Source organism: Temnothorax curvispinosus, unplaced genomic scaffold (assembly GCF_003070985.1).
Source record: "Temnothorax curvispinosus isolate PA1 unplaced genomic scaffold, ASM307098v1 QBEX01006162.1, whole genome shotgun sequence".
NCBI lineage: Eukaryota > Metazoa > Arthropoda > Insecta > Hymenoptera > Formicidae > Temnothorax > Temnothorax curvispinosus.
In genome coordinates, this window is record NW_020215942.1 from 153,966 (window position 1) to 174,360 (window position 20,395).

The following is a 20,395-nucleotide window of genomic DNA, read 5'->3' on the forward strand; positions in this document are numbered from 1 at the left end:
TATTTATCCTGAAAATTTTACTTTGAACATGATTTTATATTATATAATAGTCGTGTATTATGCTGCCTATAATAATAACTGTTATTACTATCTATCAAACGTCTCACTATGATTTTTGAGAAACCTTTTTGAATTTAATAAGGGAGCTTTGAAATACTTATGAATTAGTCGGAAATATCTCGAGCTGTTTATATATAAACACGTTTACCGCGGATGCGATCACGGTTCACGGGCCAATTTAGCAACCTATTTCGGCAGTATTAATTTTCAGTACCGATAATGCTCGCGCAACTGGAATATTTTCTGAGAATTAGTGGAGGAGCAAATAGCAAAAATAATCGCGAAACATCCTCGTCATCGTCGGCATCGTCGTCTACTAAGCAGCATTTAGAATCCCTCCGTGGAGAGAGAGAGAGATGATCGTCGATCTATTTACGCGTTTCTGGACGTCTCGGAATTTTGGACGGCGAAATTAAGCGGCGGTATCGTCGTGCAAATTAAATTCCTAGGCGCGTCGACCGGCCGTAGCCAGTCTTCTACCCGCGGCCGAAGTAGTATAATTCGTCGTGCTTATCGATTGTCGTCGATTCCGAACCGGAATTCCTCGTTTCTCCAAGGAGGAAGTTTTGTTGTTGATTCAAAGCGATATACATCTATCGAATTAATAATCAACAATATCTGTCAAACTATTTTATTCGCGCAACAGTAGTACCGGGTTGCTTCGGCGATACAATATTGTTGATTCGCACCAGACAGCGATAATTCAGTTTAAGAGAGTAGCAAGCAGGAGAATCTCATACTTATTTCTTATATTTTTTAAATCTCGCTATAATTGTCGTATAACGTGATAATATATTATACCCATTTTTAACAGGTCTAGAACATTTTGTATAATCGGACCAGTCTGCGGCGGCGGATCTTCGTCATCGACCGAAGTTCGCGTTTCTTCCTTCCTGGCGCCATGCAGCGGGGCTTTATCGCAGTGGTGAGTAATTCATCGAATCTGCTTAAGTTTCCCGTTCATTTCTCGCAATCGGCTTTCAGCGTCAGCTGCACAATTCCGTAGAAATTTCGCATGTATTCGCGTAACGTTGCGAAGCAACTTGTATCTAGACTTTAACGAATCTTTACGCGCGTACATCGTTTTATTCGATCCACCGTTTATTACTAATTATAGAAAAGTTTATGGCATTGAAACGTCGCCGTATCATAAATAAAATATTCAGCGTATAAATTCGTTAAGTGTAAAGTGTAACCTATATAAGAAAGTTAAATAGTAACCTTTTCACATTTGTTATTCGGATTCGTTTTTTTGAAGATGTTAGGTGGATGTTGTGCGAAAGATATCGGTACTTTGATAATATATAGATTTGAATCTTTTGCGCAACGTATATATATTGTTAGTATAGGCTATATATACTTACATTATTAATACAAATATCTTTTTAACTGCAGATATTTGTTGTCAATCTTTTTTAACATATTTATGTTTAATTTATATTAATTGCTAATTTTATTATTATAATTGTGCAACAAATTACATTCACATTGATACAAAGTTTTACGTTGCAATTAAACGTAGAATAGAATTGTGTTATCCGTTTACGTGCTTACACGAAGCTTAATTTATTGTTATATGCTTCTGTAGCTTAAGGCATTGAAACATTGATGTAACGCAGTGCAATGTGGTGGGTAGGTAGAGTTCGGGTTGTCAGATGATGAAGCTTTTCGAATCTTTATGCCATTTCTTCGCTATTTTTGAGAAAACTTATCGACTTATTGAAATTGTCATTATTATTATCGATCATAGACTGAATTTACGATTCTTGTGGTAAAGTCTCGCTTTTATCAGAGACACCCTGTGTGATTTTCCTTCCTAACACTTACGACATGGGAGATGCTTATACATTCCCCATGGGGATAGCACGGGACGAACGAAAACATTTCCCCCATCCGTGGGCGACCGTGACGATTCGATTTTCAAAAGCCCGTCACGTAAGACGAGAACCAGACGAAGTTAGGCAACAAGTGGAAGATAGGTCCGACGGGAAAAAGAGGCAGGCAGGCCCTCGCGACCCTCGTTGAAGTTTTTCCTCTCTCCCGTCATCTTTTGTTACGTTCTATAGCAAGTTGGAGGCAACCCCCAACAACGGCGAGGTCGTTGATGCTTCTTCCTCGCGATGCTTTCCTCCACGTCATTTTACATCCCGCGTTCGAACGTCGTTGTATCCTAAATGATATACCACGGTCCCTCCGAACGTCTGCCTCGAACGTAATTATTACGAGAATAGAGAAGACAAGAGTTAATAGTGATATAACTAGTCTAGACCGCGCACTTAGAGTATCAGCTTCTTATAGTTATCAAATTATATTTTCCGTGACCGCGTACGAGAAGCGTTTCTTTTCGCGAGAATTTTGCGTCAATTTAAAGATTTCGTAGAATTGTATGAAGCTGAAAATTTAGAAAGCAACTTCTTAGGCAGCATAGTAAATCGATTGCAAAGATAAGCTGTATATAAATATGCGGAAATTTTTCATAATAACTCCAACTCGGTGAATGAAAAAGTAGATATGTTTTTCATAGAATATAAAATTACCATAAAACCAATAATGCAACGCTATTGGATGACGAAATTTACGATCAATATTTTGGACGAAATTATTTTCCAGACATACATACGATTTTGTTCGATGCAGATTCAAACGTCGGAGACATTCATTCTTAGTTTTGCATCCGAACTGACGAGTTTCGGTTCAGATTTTCCTTGTTTATTTTATCGGCGATGATCGGGCGTGCGAAAGAATGTCACTAGTAGATGTCTCTTTTATTATAAAATAAATAATTTGTCGAAAGACCTTGAATCTTTCTTAAAGATTCAAAAATTGCATCGTTTTTTTTTACTTTAAACTGATTATGAAATGAATTTCATCATTCTCTATTTATATCGTAAATAAGATCACAATTAAAAAAAAACAATTGAAGTAAATCAGGTTTAATTCAAACTAGTGCAAAGAAGTCTAAAACACTCTTAGGCTTATGTGCATTGCACTTTTCGACTCGGCTTCTCCGCTTACTCGGCGCTTTCGATCCGGGGTAATCAGGACGGGCGCGTGCATCCCGCCAATTGTGTGTCGAAGAGCGATGACGAGACCTTTACTGGAATCCGGTCTTTTCCTCTCTCTTCACTTCTCGGCGTTGCACCGCGACCGAAGGAAGAGCACACAGCCTCTTCTCGAGAACGATTACGCCACCGTGCGCCTCTCTCGACCACACGGCCTGCGCCACGCCACAGAAGCGTCTCGGAAGCCGAGAGGATGCACAAAGTAGAAAGGACGGAGAGTGGAGAACGCCGATGACGACGGCAGCGAGGAGGTGGTCAGAGGGAGAGCGCGGGGAAGGGTGTTCCAACCGTCGTCCCGGATGTGCAGCATCATTACACGGCATTCTTTGGTGATGCAGGCGTCCGAGATATCTCTCTCTCTCTCCCTCTGTCCCTCCTCCCTCTCCCTCCCTCTTTTGTGCTCTCTTCTTTGCGCGACTCGTACAAACGCGAAAATGCACGTAAACGGGCTGCCCACGCAAAAAGGGCGAAGAGATGGGGACCATCTATCGAGGAAGAGATCACTACACATGAGATCAGACATGAAAGATGAAGGAGCGATAATCTAATTGCATTGGGGATCGGAAAATTTGGGGAAAGAAACGTAAATTTGAAAAGATGTAAAAGTTAAGGCCATTGCACGTAACAAAGTTTTAGTTATAATCGTAAGGCCGTAAAAAAATAGTCCAATCACAGTCGATTATTCTCCTTGAGCTCGAAGAATAATCGAATGTGATTGGTCTATTTTCTTACAGCCTTACGATTATGACTAAAACTTTGTTACGTGCAATGGCCTTAAAGAAGCTTATTTTTGTTGTTAATTTTGGAAACATTTGAAGCAATCGAATTGCTTGCCCTCATTTAATTCGGAGAGCTTGAAAGAAATATGTAATTTCTTAATTACGTTTCTTTAATATTTGATAGCTTTTAATACTAAAATTATTAATAATTGAAGTAAATTTCAAGAGGATCTCTTTCATGATGGGATCGAGGATCGAGTGTCTTTGCATTCTTCGGTCAGTTCAAATTACTGATGGCTCTTAAATAGAGATTAAACGTAAATAGTTTGTTGGCGAAAATATTCGATTACATGAATTTTACGACATAAATGCACGCGCTGAATATCTCCGACAAGTGTGTCGTATTACCGGAGAGTCGAATTACCGATTAAAGAGAAGACCCGCGTTCCAGGAAACTATCGCTTCCTCGATTATTATGCGAAAGACGGCATTAGTGTCACGTAGCGTTCACCCGTTTTCCGGGATACGGGGAGATACCTCGATCATCATTTATGCAAATTAACATTTTCCCGCTCCGGACATGGGCAAGATCGCGGTTGAGCGCCAAACGACGGTTTGCCAAAGCAAACAGCCGATGACTATATCCCGAAGACAGTATGTCACATTTCTTATTTATCGCAAATGAGATGCATGATACATTATACCGTTTTCGTACCGTTCTTCAATCCAAATTTAATTTATGCACATACTCTGTCAAAAAAAGTTTTGAAATATTTGCAATATTTTTATTAACACATACTTAATTACTTTTTCGTGACTATGGAGAAACAAAAGAACAATTTTTTCGCGTTTTTATTTACACATAAATAAATATCTAGCTTCTGTATTTGCAATAATCTTCTTCAATTTTTACATACGTTCCTATTATACAATTAAAGAAACGTTTTTATTCTCATGTTATATACGCGGGACATTTCATTGAGGATTGAATCGTAAAATAGCCAGTCCGCAAGTATCAAGGGATTGACTCATTGTCAGCAATTATCGATCGTCATTATATCGATGCCTTTCAGTCAAGACCCCTGAGATTTTCGAAAATGCTCTTCGAAGGCTTTTGGCTCGAATTGTCGGACAGGCCCGGGTCCTCGTGCGTAACATTGGACATGTTCGATCTCTCGAACGAATCGTCCTCGCGTCCCACAGGATTAGGAGGGAGAAGGTAAGTGGCCTAGGAGAGGTAGCGGAGTGTGTCGCTTCTGCGGGCGTGCATAACACGCACGTGCATACGCATGTACGCACACACCCACGCCTCCCTGGCGAACGGGCGACGAGGCGGCCGCGGCCGGTCGTAGTACACTCGACTCGAAATCAGTCGCTCGTACGAGCACTTACGTTGGAGGTGGAGACAGAGAAAGAGAGAGAGAAAGAGAGAATCGGATAGGAAGACGAGAACGAGCGGAACTGAGGTCCGCGGAGCTTCCTTTCCTTCGGACATGCCTGGCTGCCTCCTCGTCCTCTCCCACAGATTACGACCGACTTCTCCTCTCCCTCTGCGCGCACCTCACTCAACCTCAGACACACACTCTCTCTTTTCTTTTCTTCTTTAGCGTAACTTGGTTCTACATTCGTTTATCGTGATACCTAGCTAATTGCTTTGCCACTAAATCTAGAGACAAATTTAAGTTGTGAACAGGTAATTGAAATATAATTTTAAAAATCTGTTTTTTTTTGCATAGAATTAATAATTATTTCTATTAAAATCCTTTTAAACTTTCAAATTTATTCCATGCAAACTTTCTGGGGAATGAAAAAAATATTAGATTTTATCATATTTAAGGTAAGTCGGGGAAATATGCCACTTTGTTAATATTTCGTTTAATATTCGATAGAAGATAATGTTTTCTAGTCGTTAACGTGAGATTGTTCATACAATGAGTAACATGCAAGCTTCTCCAGTTTTATTGTGTTAAATCTGAAAAATCTGGGAAGATTTGTTAAAACCAAATGTCGAGTTTTTTTTTCTCAAAGTATTCCTATCAAAGCATAAAATAACAGTATTAAAATAACATTTATGTACGTCTTTCTTCATTAAAGTAACGATTTTTCTTTCCATATAGTGATACAATGCTTTTGACCGGTACTGTTATAGATTTTAGTTTTTTAAAATATCGTGAATATTGGAATCGCTACATACAGCGATAATATTCGATAAATGTATATTTAAAACAAAATTAATAATTTTTTTGTGAAATTGTGTTCTGTGAAATTTTACTAACTGTTAATAGTTAAATAATTTATTATTAAAAATAAATAAATATTTTTATGTTACATTTCATTTATTGAACGCTACATATTTCTCACAATACTTGCATCTTTCTCCGTTATAAGTGGCATCTTTATAGAAGTAAGATGCCAGTTTTGCGGAGATAAACATATAATCAAATTACAACATTTTAACGATAACTTTTAGGGTAGCTATTTTCAGTACTGTTATGTAAAAATTTAAGTATTATCTTGCAAAAATTCCGAAGCGGTTGTGACTATTGATTTGTTCATCACATTTCTATATTTTTTTACTATGGCATCTTTCCTCGACTTATATATTGTATGTGACATTCGGTCATACATTTGTTTTAAGTAACAAATAGCCTTTCTCTCTCTTTTTTCATTTATACACTTGTCTACTGACATGCAAACACGACGAGACAACGAAACACAGTTGCTAATATCGAGCGCGTAACGACAATGATCGCGAGACCATTAGGAACCTTCTGGCCTCGAAAGGAGGAACTACGTTGGACGCACCTACTTCCGGGACGCGCCATGCCTCGTCGCGCCTTCACCTGCGAGGAGTCCGTTCCACGGGCCAAGCCGTGAAAGATCCTTAGGTATCCGACGAGAACTGTCTTATACAAAACTCTTGATCGCGTACAGCGACTAAAAGAAACTAATCGGGTCATCATATAAGTACGCCAGTGTATATCTCTCATTTCGATAATACCTCAGCCTTGTGCAAATATTTAATCTAAATTACGGCTGTTTTATATGCAGTGCATTTTATCAATACATGGAAAGAACGGTTTTGCTGAAGTATCTAGCCAAAAATTTAGCTAGAGACAGATCTGAAAATAATTTTGTTGCACTATCAAAATAATTATGTAGGACACTCAAACTAATTGTTAAAATATCAAAATTTTTTACAGCACTATTATCATACTTCAACAACCTAGTATAATTATTTTGATGGTGCAACAAAATTATTTTCAGATCTGTCTCTAGTTAAATTTTTAGATACTTCAACAAAACCTTTCTTTCCGTGATCAGTAACGATTTGCAGGAGATTGAAATTTTTACCGAATATTCGGGTCTCTTCAATTAACTTAATTTAAATTAAATAAAGAAAAATCAATGAAGATAGAATTTATTCGAGAGAATCGTTCACTTTGTCGCACGTTATATCTATGATTACGTTTTTGGCGAATGTTCATCAAGTAGTTTGATGGTCGAAAGTTGCGAGTTAGTCGAGTTACGAATTAAAAGCTTAGAGCTGAGAGAGTTAGAAACTGGGGAAACTGGAGTTTGTGTACAAACATCCGAGATGCGTTAAGCTTCTTAATACATATAATAATCCCAGGCACTAAAACTTTCCTGTATTCGTTGTTGCATCGGAAATGACAGTATAGCAAGCGTGTGTACTTTTCCCATCGTTGCGGCTGATCGAGCGGCGGATTGACCGAAGAGGTATGGGCGAGGCGCGATGAAAGTAACGGGGTGATCGTAAGTAGAAACGGATCGTGCGTGCCATACGATAATACGCGATAGGTACGCAACAACAATGGGCTACCGTACCGCAGCGCTCGAAAGCGTCGCTGATGCAATCCGCAGCAAGTTGTGACACGCGCGAACACACACACAATGCAACGAGCGTCGCCGAGGGTACACATAAATCGCATACTTATCGCCCTCCTGTAGGTAGCCTTGAGACACCACGGCACGGTGGTGTAATGTGTATCGTATAGTTCAAAGATCACAATACCCACACAATGATTTCGTTCATGGTTCTTAAGTCTAACAAGTCAGACGGAACGAAACACTTCCAGCTTTTCATCGACTATCTCAATTTTCCGAAGACTCGTATCTATAGGAATCCATTTTGTTTTAAACCTCATCAATCAATCCTTTGGTTAATTGATGATAATCCTAGGGATAGACTTATTGTTAGACATGCCAAATTTTATCATATGTGACATCTATTATCACCACATTATGACTTGACAGACCTAAACTCATATCTAAATTTTGGCATGTTTTTTACCTCACTTCAATAAAAATATTAAAAAAGTATACGATTTTTATCTCTGAAATAATAGAAAAGGCTACGCATAAATGGTCTCATCTGCGTTGACGGTGGAAGAAAGGTTGCAACAAATGGGCAGCATAAGTGAGCCGTGTACTGGAAACCGAGCCATGTTTGGGCCAGATGTCCTGCATCACTATTTTCGAATTCCATAGCAAAGTCAATTTACGACGAACAACTGTTTCGAGAAGAAAGTTCGAAAGGTCGTTCCGTGTGATTTGAACTTTAGTACCGCGTGTCATTCCGTACGGTAGCGGAACCTTTCGATTGGCCGGGAGTCGATATTGCCTAGATACCGTCGCGCACGGTGCACGATTTATTAATCCACCACGTGGTGCACACGCTCGTAAGATAATGCCTCGTATTCTCAGCGCACATTTGCCGCTAAGTGTGCCTGCCTGACTCTCATTTCGTACTTAAGTCGCGTGTCACGCTCATATTGTATTAGACAAATTGAACGAAAGATCAGGCCGTCACGTTTAGCGGCTAATTGCACGGCGCGAATACCATTAAGCATGTATTCCTACCTGCATTTAGCGTTAAATGCGATCTTCCGATTCTGAGTTTTAACGCTTTTGATACGAAGATTGCGTACAGCGTCAATATACGAGGTGAGAATTAGATAGACGTATTTAGAGTTAAAGTGAAATTATTACATGCGCTATTACATTGCGTGATCACGTTAAATAAAGATATAAATATAATAATCCAGAATATATACTCTTGTATACTCTCAATACAGTTCAACGATGTGTATATTAATTAAAAAGTGTCAAACAAATATCGAACTAATTACAATTCATATTTTATGAAAATTAGTTTTAATATAAAAAGAAATATTAAGATATTTGATATAATAAAATATTTTTGAAAGTAACACAAAATATATATTTTTATATATGGTCAATACAATTAAGTAACTAAATACGTTGTTACACTGAGAAAAAAATGTTGTAAATTTGACTAAACTCGTTTAGTTGTAGTGATTTGTTTAATGCAAATATTAATATATTTAAATCAAATATACGTGAGTAATATCAAGAAATTCTGAATCTATTTAAATATAATATTTTTTGAATTAACAAATGTTAGCTTGACAGCCCGTGACCGCTGCATTTAGTTGAATCAAATAATATTTCTTTGAATCTACGATTTTTTTTCTCAGTGTATATTTAGAAATATTCAGTGCAATGGGTTTATTCCAAAATAAACTGTATCTGAAAAAGTTTCTGTCAGAAGCGTATAATCTTACTAAAGCAAGTGTAGAGTGATTAATATTTTTGTTCAATGTTTTGCCATATTTGCAATCCAAATTAGACATTCCGTATAGAATGCAAGTAAATAGGTTTGATCGCATTTTGACCACAAAAACTTGAGGCCAAGGTAAAAAAAGTGGCAATTACCTAATTATCAAAAATTTAATAGTTACAGAATTTAATACCGAAGTCAACAATTTTATGTGAGTTAAGCTTTAACAACGAAAGTAGATAACAGAGATCAGTTTTTAGTAATCTTTTTAAATTTACTTTGACTGCTATTTTATAATATTACGTTTCAATTTTATAGAAAAACATTAAATCCCTGATTTAAATATTAATTGTCAAAATAGAAACCATTAAAAATCAGAAATTCACTTTATGATTATTTTACCAAAAGATTGACTTTATATTTCACAAACAATTTACGACAAAATATTTTTAAATTTGGAACATTATATCTTATGAAAAATATATTTTAAGCGGAAAAGGATTAATCGAGCATACTTTCTCCCACAATCGGCTTTATATGTATTTAAGCTATTTAGTACGTGATAATTAGGGTTTTTCGTCGTGTGTTACGTGTTATGCCCCCCGGGAAGAATCCATTTATGGTACTTTAGAAACGGTGACGTAAAGTCATCGACGAGCGGTCACCGTCGATCGCGGAAGAAGAAAACTTTGGACAACTACGTCATCATCGCGTCCCAGTCTTCGCCGACGAGTTCCTGTACTCCGTGGGGTTAGATAACAGCAGGAAGCCGATTCGGTTGCATAATATCGGTGTTGCGCAATCGATACCTTCACCTTATGCGCGCCTTATATCGTTATGTCGAGAGAGAAAATCCTGTCCGGAGAAAGAGGACGGCGACGAAGGAAGGTGTTTCGGATAGAATTTCGTCCAAAATTTAATCCTGCGCTGGTTTCGTAGAGATTATTGACATGCTCCGTGCCGGACTAACTTTACGTGATTTGTTTTCTGCGACACGCGGATCACCAGTGACTCACGTAGTATGTTCATTATAGTTGTTAAATAAATTGTATTTCATAATAATTACAAAACTAAAAAAATTATTAATTATAAGAAAAAATGCCTAATGCACAAAATGCAATGCAAAACAAAGCGAATACTTTATTAAATATTTATTTAATATTAACATTTATAATATGAAAATATATACTTATTAATAATAAAAAAAAGCCAAAATATCAAACGGCCTGTCTGAACGGAAAGTCCAGCGTAGGTCGCAAGTTTACGGAACACAAGACGGTAAAGTTTCTAAAGATGTAGGTAATTAAACGATAAAAATTGAAAAATGTGATATTATTTGATATACTGATTGTTTGATTGTGAAAATTTGATATTAGATATAAGAAATAAAATATTATTCTCTAGTTTATTGAATATAGTATAAAGCGAATACATTCTTTTTTCCTTATTATATTGATAGCGTCTGAATTTAAATACTATTATCTTCGATTTCTTCTCGTCTTTGATGAGAGAGGATGAAATATTAATACCACATTTACTTATTGTTGAAACTTTATAATTGATATTGGTTTCTATTATACTCAGTGCAATTTTTTTTATATTTTTATCACGCTAACTGCAGTATGCCGCGTTTTTACGTTTTAAACAAAGAAAATAAAACAAAAATACTGCATCCAAACGTCAATACTAACAGCTTGAAAGCGAGTTATACTTTCGAACGTACTCTGATGAATTTACCTGACAAATCTCTACAGTCATAAGCTTTATTGATTTGAACTTAAGTCAGATTGCATTATAAATGCGCATTACTTAAAATGTGATTATCGCGAGCTCGGAATGATTGCCGCTACTGTTAACGATGTTCAAACAGAGAGAGACTCAATTTAATACACTCGTATGTTACCGCACGATCACAATAGACTAGCTAATATTTAAGCGGCGCGGAGTAACAGCGATACCCGAGTGACTAGAATGGATATTCGCGTTCTGCTTAAAATTCCGCTCGTTCTCGCCTGCTATACTCCGGTAAACTAACAAAGGTTGCGTTAGCGACCGCCCTGAATCTCTGATTCTTGCTAGGGATCGGCTCGAATTATCGCTACTTTCGTCGACCCGAAACAATATCGAGTGACTCCTTGGAAATCCCGTTACGTAAAATTTCTTACGTCGATCAATAATGGATCTTTTTTTTTATCAAATTAATATTTTTTGGACAGTAAGATAAAAAGGAAACTCTAATTCGAATTGCAAGGTATGTGTCGGAGTAATTATGTTCGAAAATTATTTCGCGAAAGGGCGGGAGATGACGTTTTTTCTCTGAGAATAAAAGCAATCTCTTTTCTTGCTGGCAACTCGGCAACCGAGTGTCACACCCGAGCGAGCATTATTGATAGTGTTTTCTCTGGCGTGTCTCTCTCGAAGGTGGCATGGGCACGTGGGCAGTTATAGGCGTGTATCGATACGTTTCCGAGATATCATGTCTGTTGGAAAAGCCGAACGCGATGAGGTAATCAATGCGGGGAAACCAGTGCTAACAAACGCGCGTACGGAAAGCGGTGCAGTAAGTTCGCTTCTTTTAACTGGAACGAGGCCCAGCCTCGAGCTGTCGAGTTGATCGATTATCGAGCGTCAAAAGTCAGTTGCACACATGTAAAACATGTTAAAAATGGTTTTTTTTTGCGTAACAGAAGGTGAATCGAAGACCGTCCACGGATTATGCCTATCAAATTTGTCTAAAATGTTATAAACGTGAACAACTACAAGCAGTTCAGTCATAAAATCATTACGCAAATGAGGACGTAACGGTCGTAACGAAGTCCGCGCTCTTGGAAGCGCCGCAGCTTTGCGAAACGCAATCCACACGTATATGAAATACCTATCAAGCAAGAATATGTCAACCACCGTTGAGATATCAACGTGTAGCATAAAGAGCGAGAAAAACCACTTGATTGCGCAACCTATTCAGCTAAGTCGTACATTTCCGATGGGTTGTTTCAGAAAATCTTATAAGGACGGGGACCGAAGAATGCAAGAGAAAAACCGGAAACGAAGCGCGAAAAAAAGGAAGGGAGAGAGAAAAAAAGAAGTTACGGGTCAACGGCACACATCGGGCGCGACATAAATCAACCTCTCGATTACGCAACGTTGATTTATCGTCGGCGTTGGTCGCGCTCGTTAGACGTTTTTCTCTCTCTCTTTCTCTCTCTTTCTGCCTCTCGACCACGTGCGTTTGCGCAGCGCTCGCAGGTCGCGTGCACACGCATTCGCTCGCGTAAATATCGGTTGGTGTACACGCGTCGTGCGGTGCATACCGGTGTGCACAGGCAATCCGCGTGCGGACAGCTAATCGGCGCTGTAACATCGTCGCGAATAAAAGAAGGCTATTAACGCGCGCCAACCAGCGTCGTTTTATTGCGCGTTTTGTTCCGGCTCGCCGCTGGTCATATGGATTTTAGCGTCTGCTGGTCATAAATAACCGTGCACACGGAAAAGTCGCGGGGGACTGTGTAACAACAAAATAAATGTTATTGTTTATTCGCGTTAAGTACAAGTATTTTAGAATGATACAATTCAGCTCAAGACTTCGATTTTTCTTTCGTTTTTTCGCTCTTCAACCCTTCATTCGTTGAGAAGAAATTATGAGTAACTCCGTTGTTTTGTATTTAACGTGACATCTAAAAATTTCGCGAAACAGTTTCTATCTCGGTTCGGCCATTCAGATGTGAGCGCTTGTTTCGATTTCACGCAGAAATTCGCGGCAGTATCCGGTCATACTCCGCGCATGTGTGTAATTAATCACGTTGCAAAAAACGTACAAGGCAAGCGTTGTCTTTGATTTTTAATGCGTTGCTACAACCATCGGACGCGGGGTTCTTTTTGCGAGCGAGGCTATTTCTATTCTGGTTCCGGCATCCGTCGTTTTCTAAGCGCTCGCGGAAGTTTCGCTGTCGTCGTTTTCTAGTTTTCTTTCTATTTCCTACGTTATCCTGTACTGTTTCGGAAACTGTTCGATATTACATTCTTGGGAAATGGATCTCTTTTTGTAAATCCGCTGCAGAGAGACGTTATCGATCCACCACCACCGGCCGGAATATTGTTCATGATTTAAACATGTCTATCGCAACGTCAAGATATAACGTGTATAATAATATGAATAATATTTTTTGAATAATATTTTTTGAATAATATACTTATATTTTTTAAACAATCGAGAAATAAAAATTATAGAAAAATAAAAATAATTCATTACTATTATCTTTTACATCTCAGAATAAAATCGGAAAAATTCTTGATTTATCAAAGTCACTATAATAATCATTTCATTTCTCTCGAGGCGTAAAAATTTGGCAGGAAGTAATGGAAATTACGTAAATACTTTCTCGATCGAGATAAGATAAATTGTATTCTTCAGATCAACGTTAGATTTAATGTATGGCGTGTTCGCAGAGATTAATTTCGCACGAGAAACAGAGTATTCGATAAAATTAAATTTTTTTGTGTCAGCTATTAAAATATATTACGGACGATAACATTAAGTCGGTTGGTGAACGTTTTTCGTAATTATGTACGGCGCGGCGCGTTGTTGTTACACAAGGTCGCCGCGCTACCATTCGCATTTCGATATTTGAGGCATGTAGATAGCTTATTTTAGCGCATTTTATCTTCGTATTAAAACGCTCATTTTTCACAATCGATTAGAGATTTATCTAATCACGACTAATGAATTCTCGTGACTACCGTTTTGTGGATGTTTCGGGCCTGTAGGAGTTCTTGAAGTTAGATATTTCGACTTGCTGCCTCGAAGCAAGAATTAGAAATAAAGGATCAAAGGCTGTCGTTTCGTGTTATGTGGAATATCTTTTCACGTCACACTTATTAAGTGCTATTTGCCTATCACTTTCATCGGCAACGCGAGGCAACACGCTGCTTTGTACAATATACTCTTGTGATATGTGATTGATTCGAACCGATCGTAACGGAAAGCCGAACGATACATTTATTAAAAATCTGAGATACGGAATATTTGGCGTATACACTTATTTTACAATACGATTTATATTTCATTGAGTCGGTTGACGCGAGGTCTTGGCCTTGGTAGACATTTTTTTGTTTACGACGTACAGCGCGCTATTTATGAAAGGTCGTTTCGTTATCACTCAGGCAGCGAGACTCGAACGCGGCAGTATACGGCATCCCGAGCACGTCGCGTTATTATCCCCCGAGATTCCATCGCGACAAGTATACCGGGAGAAAACGCGATTATTCTCTGCGAACGATTAGTTATTGCCTGTCCGTGCAATTAATTATCCGCTAGAATTAACGACTCATAAAACGTACCGAGGCTAACTTATCCAAGCAGACGTATCGTGCGATTCGTTTATCGAAGTAGAAATCGAGGCGATAAAGAAAGAGTTTGAAATTATGAATCATTGTTTCATTTGCTGTTATTTCCTTTAATATAACATTTTTAATACAACTCGCATCGCGACTTGAATGTAATTTGTTCATTACAGGATCAAGAACGCGGAGCAACTCACGAATCCTGCATGTCCGAATGCTTCAACCCGCCGTGATATATCGCGATCGTATTTATTAATATTTCGTGTATTTCGCGGGAATGCCGTGCAAAAAGTCGCGCGATTTCGTATTTCCGTTTTCGCGAGTGAGTGTTGTGCAATGACGAGGAATCCGAGAGGAGCAGAAGGAAGAAGGAAGCCTTGGAGGCATCGGACGACGGCGGAGCACCACATGGGGTGAGTGATTTATTATTTATTATTTATTATTTTATTTGTTGCACGTGGAATTAAAACGCGCCCGTTATCTTATTACGATTCCTTTTTAAACTATGTCATAATTACCTATATTACATCATTTAAATCGAGACAAAATTTGGCAATTTCCTATCGATACGTTTACCCTGCCTTTAATGAACATTATATACTAATATAGTCTATCTGTCCATATTAATTCCGGATAATTAAGCCCCAAAAATACATTGTTAAAATTTCGTGTAACAAACGCGAGTATAACAAAGTACATTTTCAAAAAGAGACATTGGCGAGTATCGATTGATAGGCGAAAAGCGCGCGAGAGGCATTAGTGTGAGGTAACGTCGAGGCCGAGTACCGGTTGTAACGGTACGTTACTGTATTGTGCATTATCTATAAATTGCGTTTCTCACTGTGTGTACGTGCATAGACAGCGCGCGCGTTTTTCTTCAGCCTTGAGAACACCGCGAGCCCGTTATGCACACGCGTGCTTATCCGCGTCTCAATCGCTATTACTGCCGGGTATATATGAAAGTGCGAGTCCGGACGGTGAAAAGTATGACACGCTAATGACATAAGACCTCCGGGCCAGATCGGGGCGGTCGGTACTCGGGAAATTAACGCGTCGTAATTAATACTACGTACTACGAAACTCAGGAATGCATTGTTTCGAAACCTTAACGGCACATCGGGCAGTTCCGTCTCTCTATCCCGATATCGCGATTAAGAGGACGCGAGGCGCGCCTCGCCTTGAGATCCCTGAGATATCGCGGTGTTACACCGCGGCATTCTCCGAAGAGATTTCTTCTTAAAATGCAAATGAGAAAGCTTGACACGTCGTTGCTTTCTAATTTCCTAATTTTCATTCTAAGTATTTTAGCAATTAACCGTAGCACTCGACTAACTTTCTGATAACAATCGTTAGATGCGTTCTCTTGTCAACGTTTTAAACGGAGAAATTTGCAAATTGATAGTGAAGAATATACTCTGTAGAACGGAAAATAATTATGCATTAAAAAAATATGAAGAAATAACAATATATGCAGTTAATGCGCAGCTTTAAAAGAATACGCGGGGCGAGCTGGTTCCTGATATTTTTATTCAATTATTTTGATAACGCATTTTGAAAAGTAGATCCGATATTTAACCTAATTCGTATTAATTAAACGTTTTAAATTCTGCTTATTTACATTTGTCTCGATTTTGCCAAGGATCTTTCATCTTTCTTCATAACTCGACGTAACTGTTGTAAGTTACTTTGTTTCCCGTTTGATTTTTAATATTCATGCACGATTGAAAAATGGAGCATCTATCTGCATCAACTTGTTAGGCACCAGATAAGACGCCACCGAGATCGGGCCGCGCACAAATGTCGCGGACGCGGAGAAAGTCGGCTTAAATAATAATGCATTCATGAGTTCTTTTTTTTAAACAAACGTGCCGCCGGCATTACGTCAGGGGTGCAGTCGCTCGAGGTGCGCGCACCACGTAATGCATCCGTGGAAGCGTGGGAGCCGCGGCGGGCCGCCGCGCCGAGTATGAGTGCGCGAGCGGCTTCCTCTCACGGCGTCGCAGCCGCGTTTTATCTCGCCGTTTATAAATAAGGCGACCTCTCTCTTTCTCTCGATGGAGGAGGCGGTGGAAGAGGAGGTACGCGTTGCTCAGTTCCGGCTTCCAGTCGCCCGAGTCTCTATTAATACTCGATCCCCTTAGTCTCTCCGTTCTCTGTCTCTGTCTCTCTCTGTCTCTTTCTCTCTCTCTCTCTTTCTCTCTCTCTCTCTCTCTCTCTCTCTCTCTCTCTCTCGAGCTTCTCTTCTTCCTCCTGCTCTATAGCCTCTCTTTCACCTCGTTCGTCGATCCGTTACTCAATCCTTCTGTCTTCTCGCCACTTCGCGCGCGCTTCTCCCATCGGCAATTCCCAGGGAAATCGTACACTCGATAGGTCCGCTCTAAAAGAGATTTAGCTAAACAAAGGAATCTGGATATTAAGAGATGAACAATTATAATAATACCGTCTCATCGTTCTATATAACTTTGTCGCGAATAGACTATGAAATTTTTTTCCTAATTCTTTTAATGCTGAAGGATATAGATAATTTCTTTTACGAACTATATGTTGTCGTAATTTAGATAACTGAAAAAAAAAAAAAAAACGTAAATTCTCATTTTTAAGTTGCATTTCTGCAAAAGAATGCTAGTAGGATGTCTACTTTTAAATATCGACTTATTCCTTCTACATTTATTTATGGTAATTTAGTTTATATCACTTTATTTATTTTTAATATTTTATGATGTCGAGCTGATATTGTAAAATAAAAGCGAGGGAGAATACCTGACCTAATACCGATCAGAAATTTTCGTTTGCGGTGTATCTATTGCCGGTTTAGGTAAGCGCATAATCGGGCTTACGGTCGGGCTTACGCACGCACGCACTCATGTACGTGGTGCCCACTGCCCGCCGTATAGATAACACACTGTTGTTCGACACCATTGTAACCAACAGGCATTTGCGTGCGGCAGGAATGTCCACGGTCACGTCTAATCACGGTTAATCGGTATTCTAATCACGCGGCCGCAACCAAATCGAGATAATCGATCGCGGTCAACGCAGCGATCCCGCACTCGTGCGCTCGGAGCGAGCGCACGAACAAAGCGTAGTAACGTAATTAAGTGATTACAATTAGCTACGGGCGTCGAATAATTTTCTCCTCCCGTGATTCACGATATAAACAGTTGATAGCCGTACCATATGCTCGACACCCGGAAATGATTGTAAAGCGGGGAATCATGTACTGTTTTGCTGACTTCTTTTTAGTCATTTGCTAAGGTTGTTTTTTAATTTAACATTTTTCACTTTTATGCAAAACATGTCGCCACATGTTTTGTTTTTAATGTTTTCTTATTTGCTTATGTTTACGTTAATATATGTTGCTTACTTGGACAAAAAATGATGTTTTATAAATTAGAGAAATTATCTCTTAAAAAGTATATTTGCGTTTTAAAATACTTCTGAAGAAATTATGTCAAAGTCAATAAAAATACACACTAGTCGAGCAATCAGTCTAACTCGTACGTGTCATATATATTTCTCTCAACGATATAGAGCTTTGAATTAGATAATATCACTGACGCCACTTATCTTTAATCTTGAGCACTAAAGATCCCGCTACTTCTCACCGCTTTACTCTAACATACTGGAGCAAGTATGTCACAATAATACAATAGAGGAGGCGATTTCTATAATATCCCAAACGTATGTAAATTTCAGATGGATTGATATACCATATCGCGATAAAATAACAATATTACTCTAATTCTGAAACGCGTTGCACAGATTTTTTTTTCGATTAGCGGAAAACCTTTTGATTTATTTTATAAACTGTCATCGGCGATAATGATGTGCAAAATGTAATTTTTATCGCGTTGAGAGAAAGAATAAATCGCTGCACACATGAAACAGAATGTTTCATTAGGCTAGCCCTCTCAAACTAGCCTTTTTCGGTTAAGTTTGCGAATTGATCACAACCAGATCGAATAAAGAAACGAATAAAGAAACGAATAAAGAGTGTGAATTATTCGCAAACTTTATTTGTATTTCTCTGTGCTGATAAAAATCACATGTACATTAATTTTCTTCATAAATTACAATATATGTATGAGTAAATAAAGATAATTCTATAAATGTGGACACGATCTTTGCAGTAATAATATTTATGGATGTTTCATTGAATGTAAAATTAAATGAGATACAGATATATCGCTATAATACTCGATGCGTATAACGTGCAACGCATTTCGCTGTCAAGATTAAATTATGATTATGAAACATTCGATCGTCGGTCAATTTTTGTAAAGTGGCATTAATACATCTGTTAGCATTTAAACGGTTAATAATTTAACGAGCATTTACTTATATCTAATTTAAAGAAATCGGGCGTCGTAAACTCTTTATTACGATTGCAACACGCGTCAATGAGGACTAATTTTCTTGGAAAGGATATCTAAAGTACGCCGGAGGATAAAACCGCGCCGCGGACAAGCACGTACAAAATGTTTATGATAATTGCAAATTGCGGGAGAGTACGGGTGTCAAGATAAAGAGCCGGCGTGAAATGTCGACGACAATATCTCGCTTCTGCGTTAAAACACGCGCCGGATCACGTTGTTTCAAGAGCTTTCAGGAATGGCTCGCGCATTAATTCTAAAAAGGGTACGGAATAAAAAGTACATTAAAGATGATAAATTCTCATTTACAAATTTATCACCTCGCTCTTGTTTATTCTGTTGAAGAATTTCAGATATCAATCATTCGCTTGGCGTTTTTAAAGTAATAATTCGCTGTCGTAATTTTCTTGTCGCACTTTAATATAATTTCAACATTCATTCTTTGCTTATCATCGCGATCAGTTTGACCATTAAAGTTTTATCTATCGCATCAAACGTTGTAAAGGTTTCATGTTAAAAGACGTCTTTCTTAAATTTTAAAGAGCAGGTTACGCGCAGAGAGATTTGAATTAAATATGTTGACAGAGATTATAATGTAAAGTGTCTCCGTTAATAATTTCTATTAATTAGGAATTCAGCATTCTTTTCCGAAGGAAAGATTATTTTAGCCTCGGCGTTAGAGTTTAATTACATTTGTTATATCTAGAATTGTAATAATTGGAATAATCGTATCGCGAGGCTTTAATATTTCACGAATACTTTATCGGGTTCCAGAGACACGGAGCTCGCACCTGAAAAGGTATGCCGCGATAACGGTGAAAGGCGAATAACACAAGTGCCTCCGAAGTCGCATAGTTTTCGTTTAATAACAGTAGCGACTCGCCGTGGCTCGTTATTACAATTATTTTAAACGCGCACCTTTAACCGCCCTGTCTATTACCGTTTATTAGTGTCCGCCGTGTAACAGTCATCCGCGTGTAAAGAAGGCAGCCTGCTTCTTTCGTTCTTTTCGATTTACGTAACGAACCCGATAGTCTGATCACCGTTATTGCGGTCCATCAATAATATAAATCTGCTGCGCTAAAAACAGACCGATCCTATTCCCGCGACAGCATCCGCGCTCGCGTGTGCGCGCGCGCGCGCGCGCGCGGAATTGATGTCATTACTGACGCTGCGAACGAGATCCCTATTTACCGCGGAGCAGCATCGTGAATTCTTATTATATCCGGCAATCGT

General features: G+C 38.6%; 1 protein-coding gene across 1 annotated transcript in view; it reads left to right on the plus strand.

Moving 5' to 3' along the window:
• The first annotated feature begins 879 nt into the window (after positions 1-879).
• Positions 880-20,395, plus strand: part of LOC112455541 — a 99,965-nt gene continuing 80,449 nt past the window's right edge. The window contains exons 1-2 of the mRNA XM_025017536.1: positions 880-985; positions 14,960-15,199. Coding sequence (XP_024873304.1) covers positions 15,123-15,199 — 77 coding nt within the window. The 5' untranslated portion in view covers positions 880-985; positions 14,960-15,122. The remainder of the gene's footprint in view (positions 986-14,959; positions 15,200-20,395) is intronic.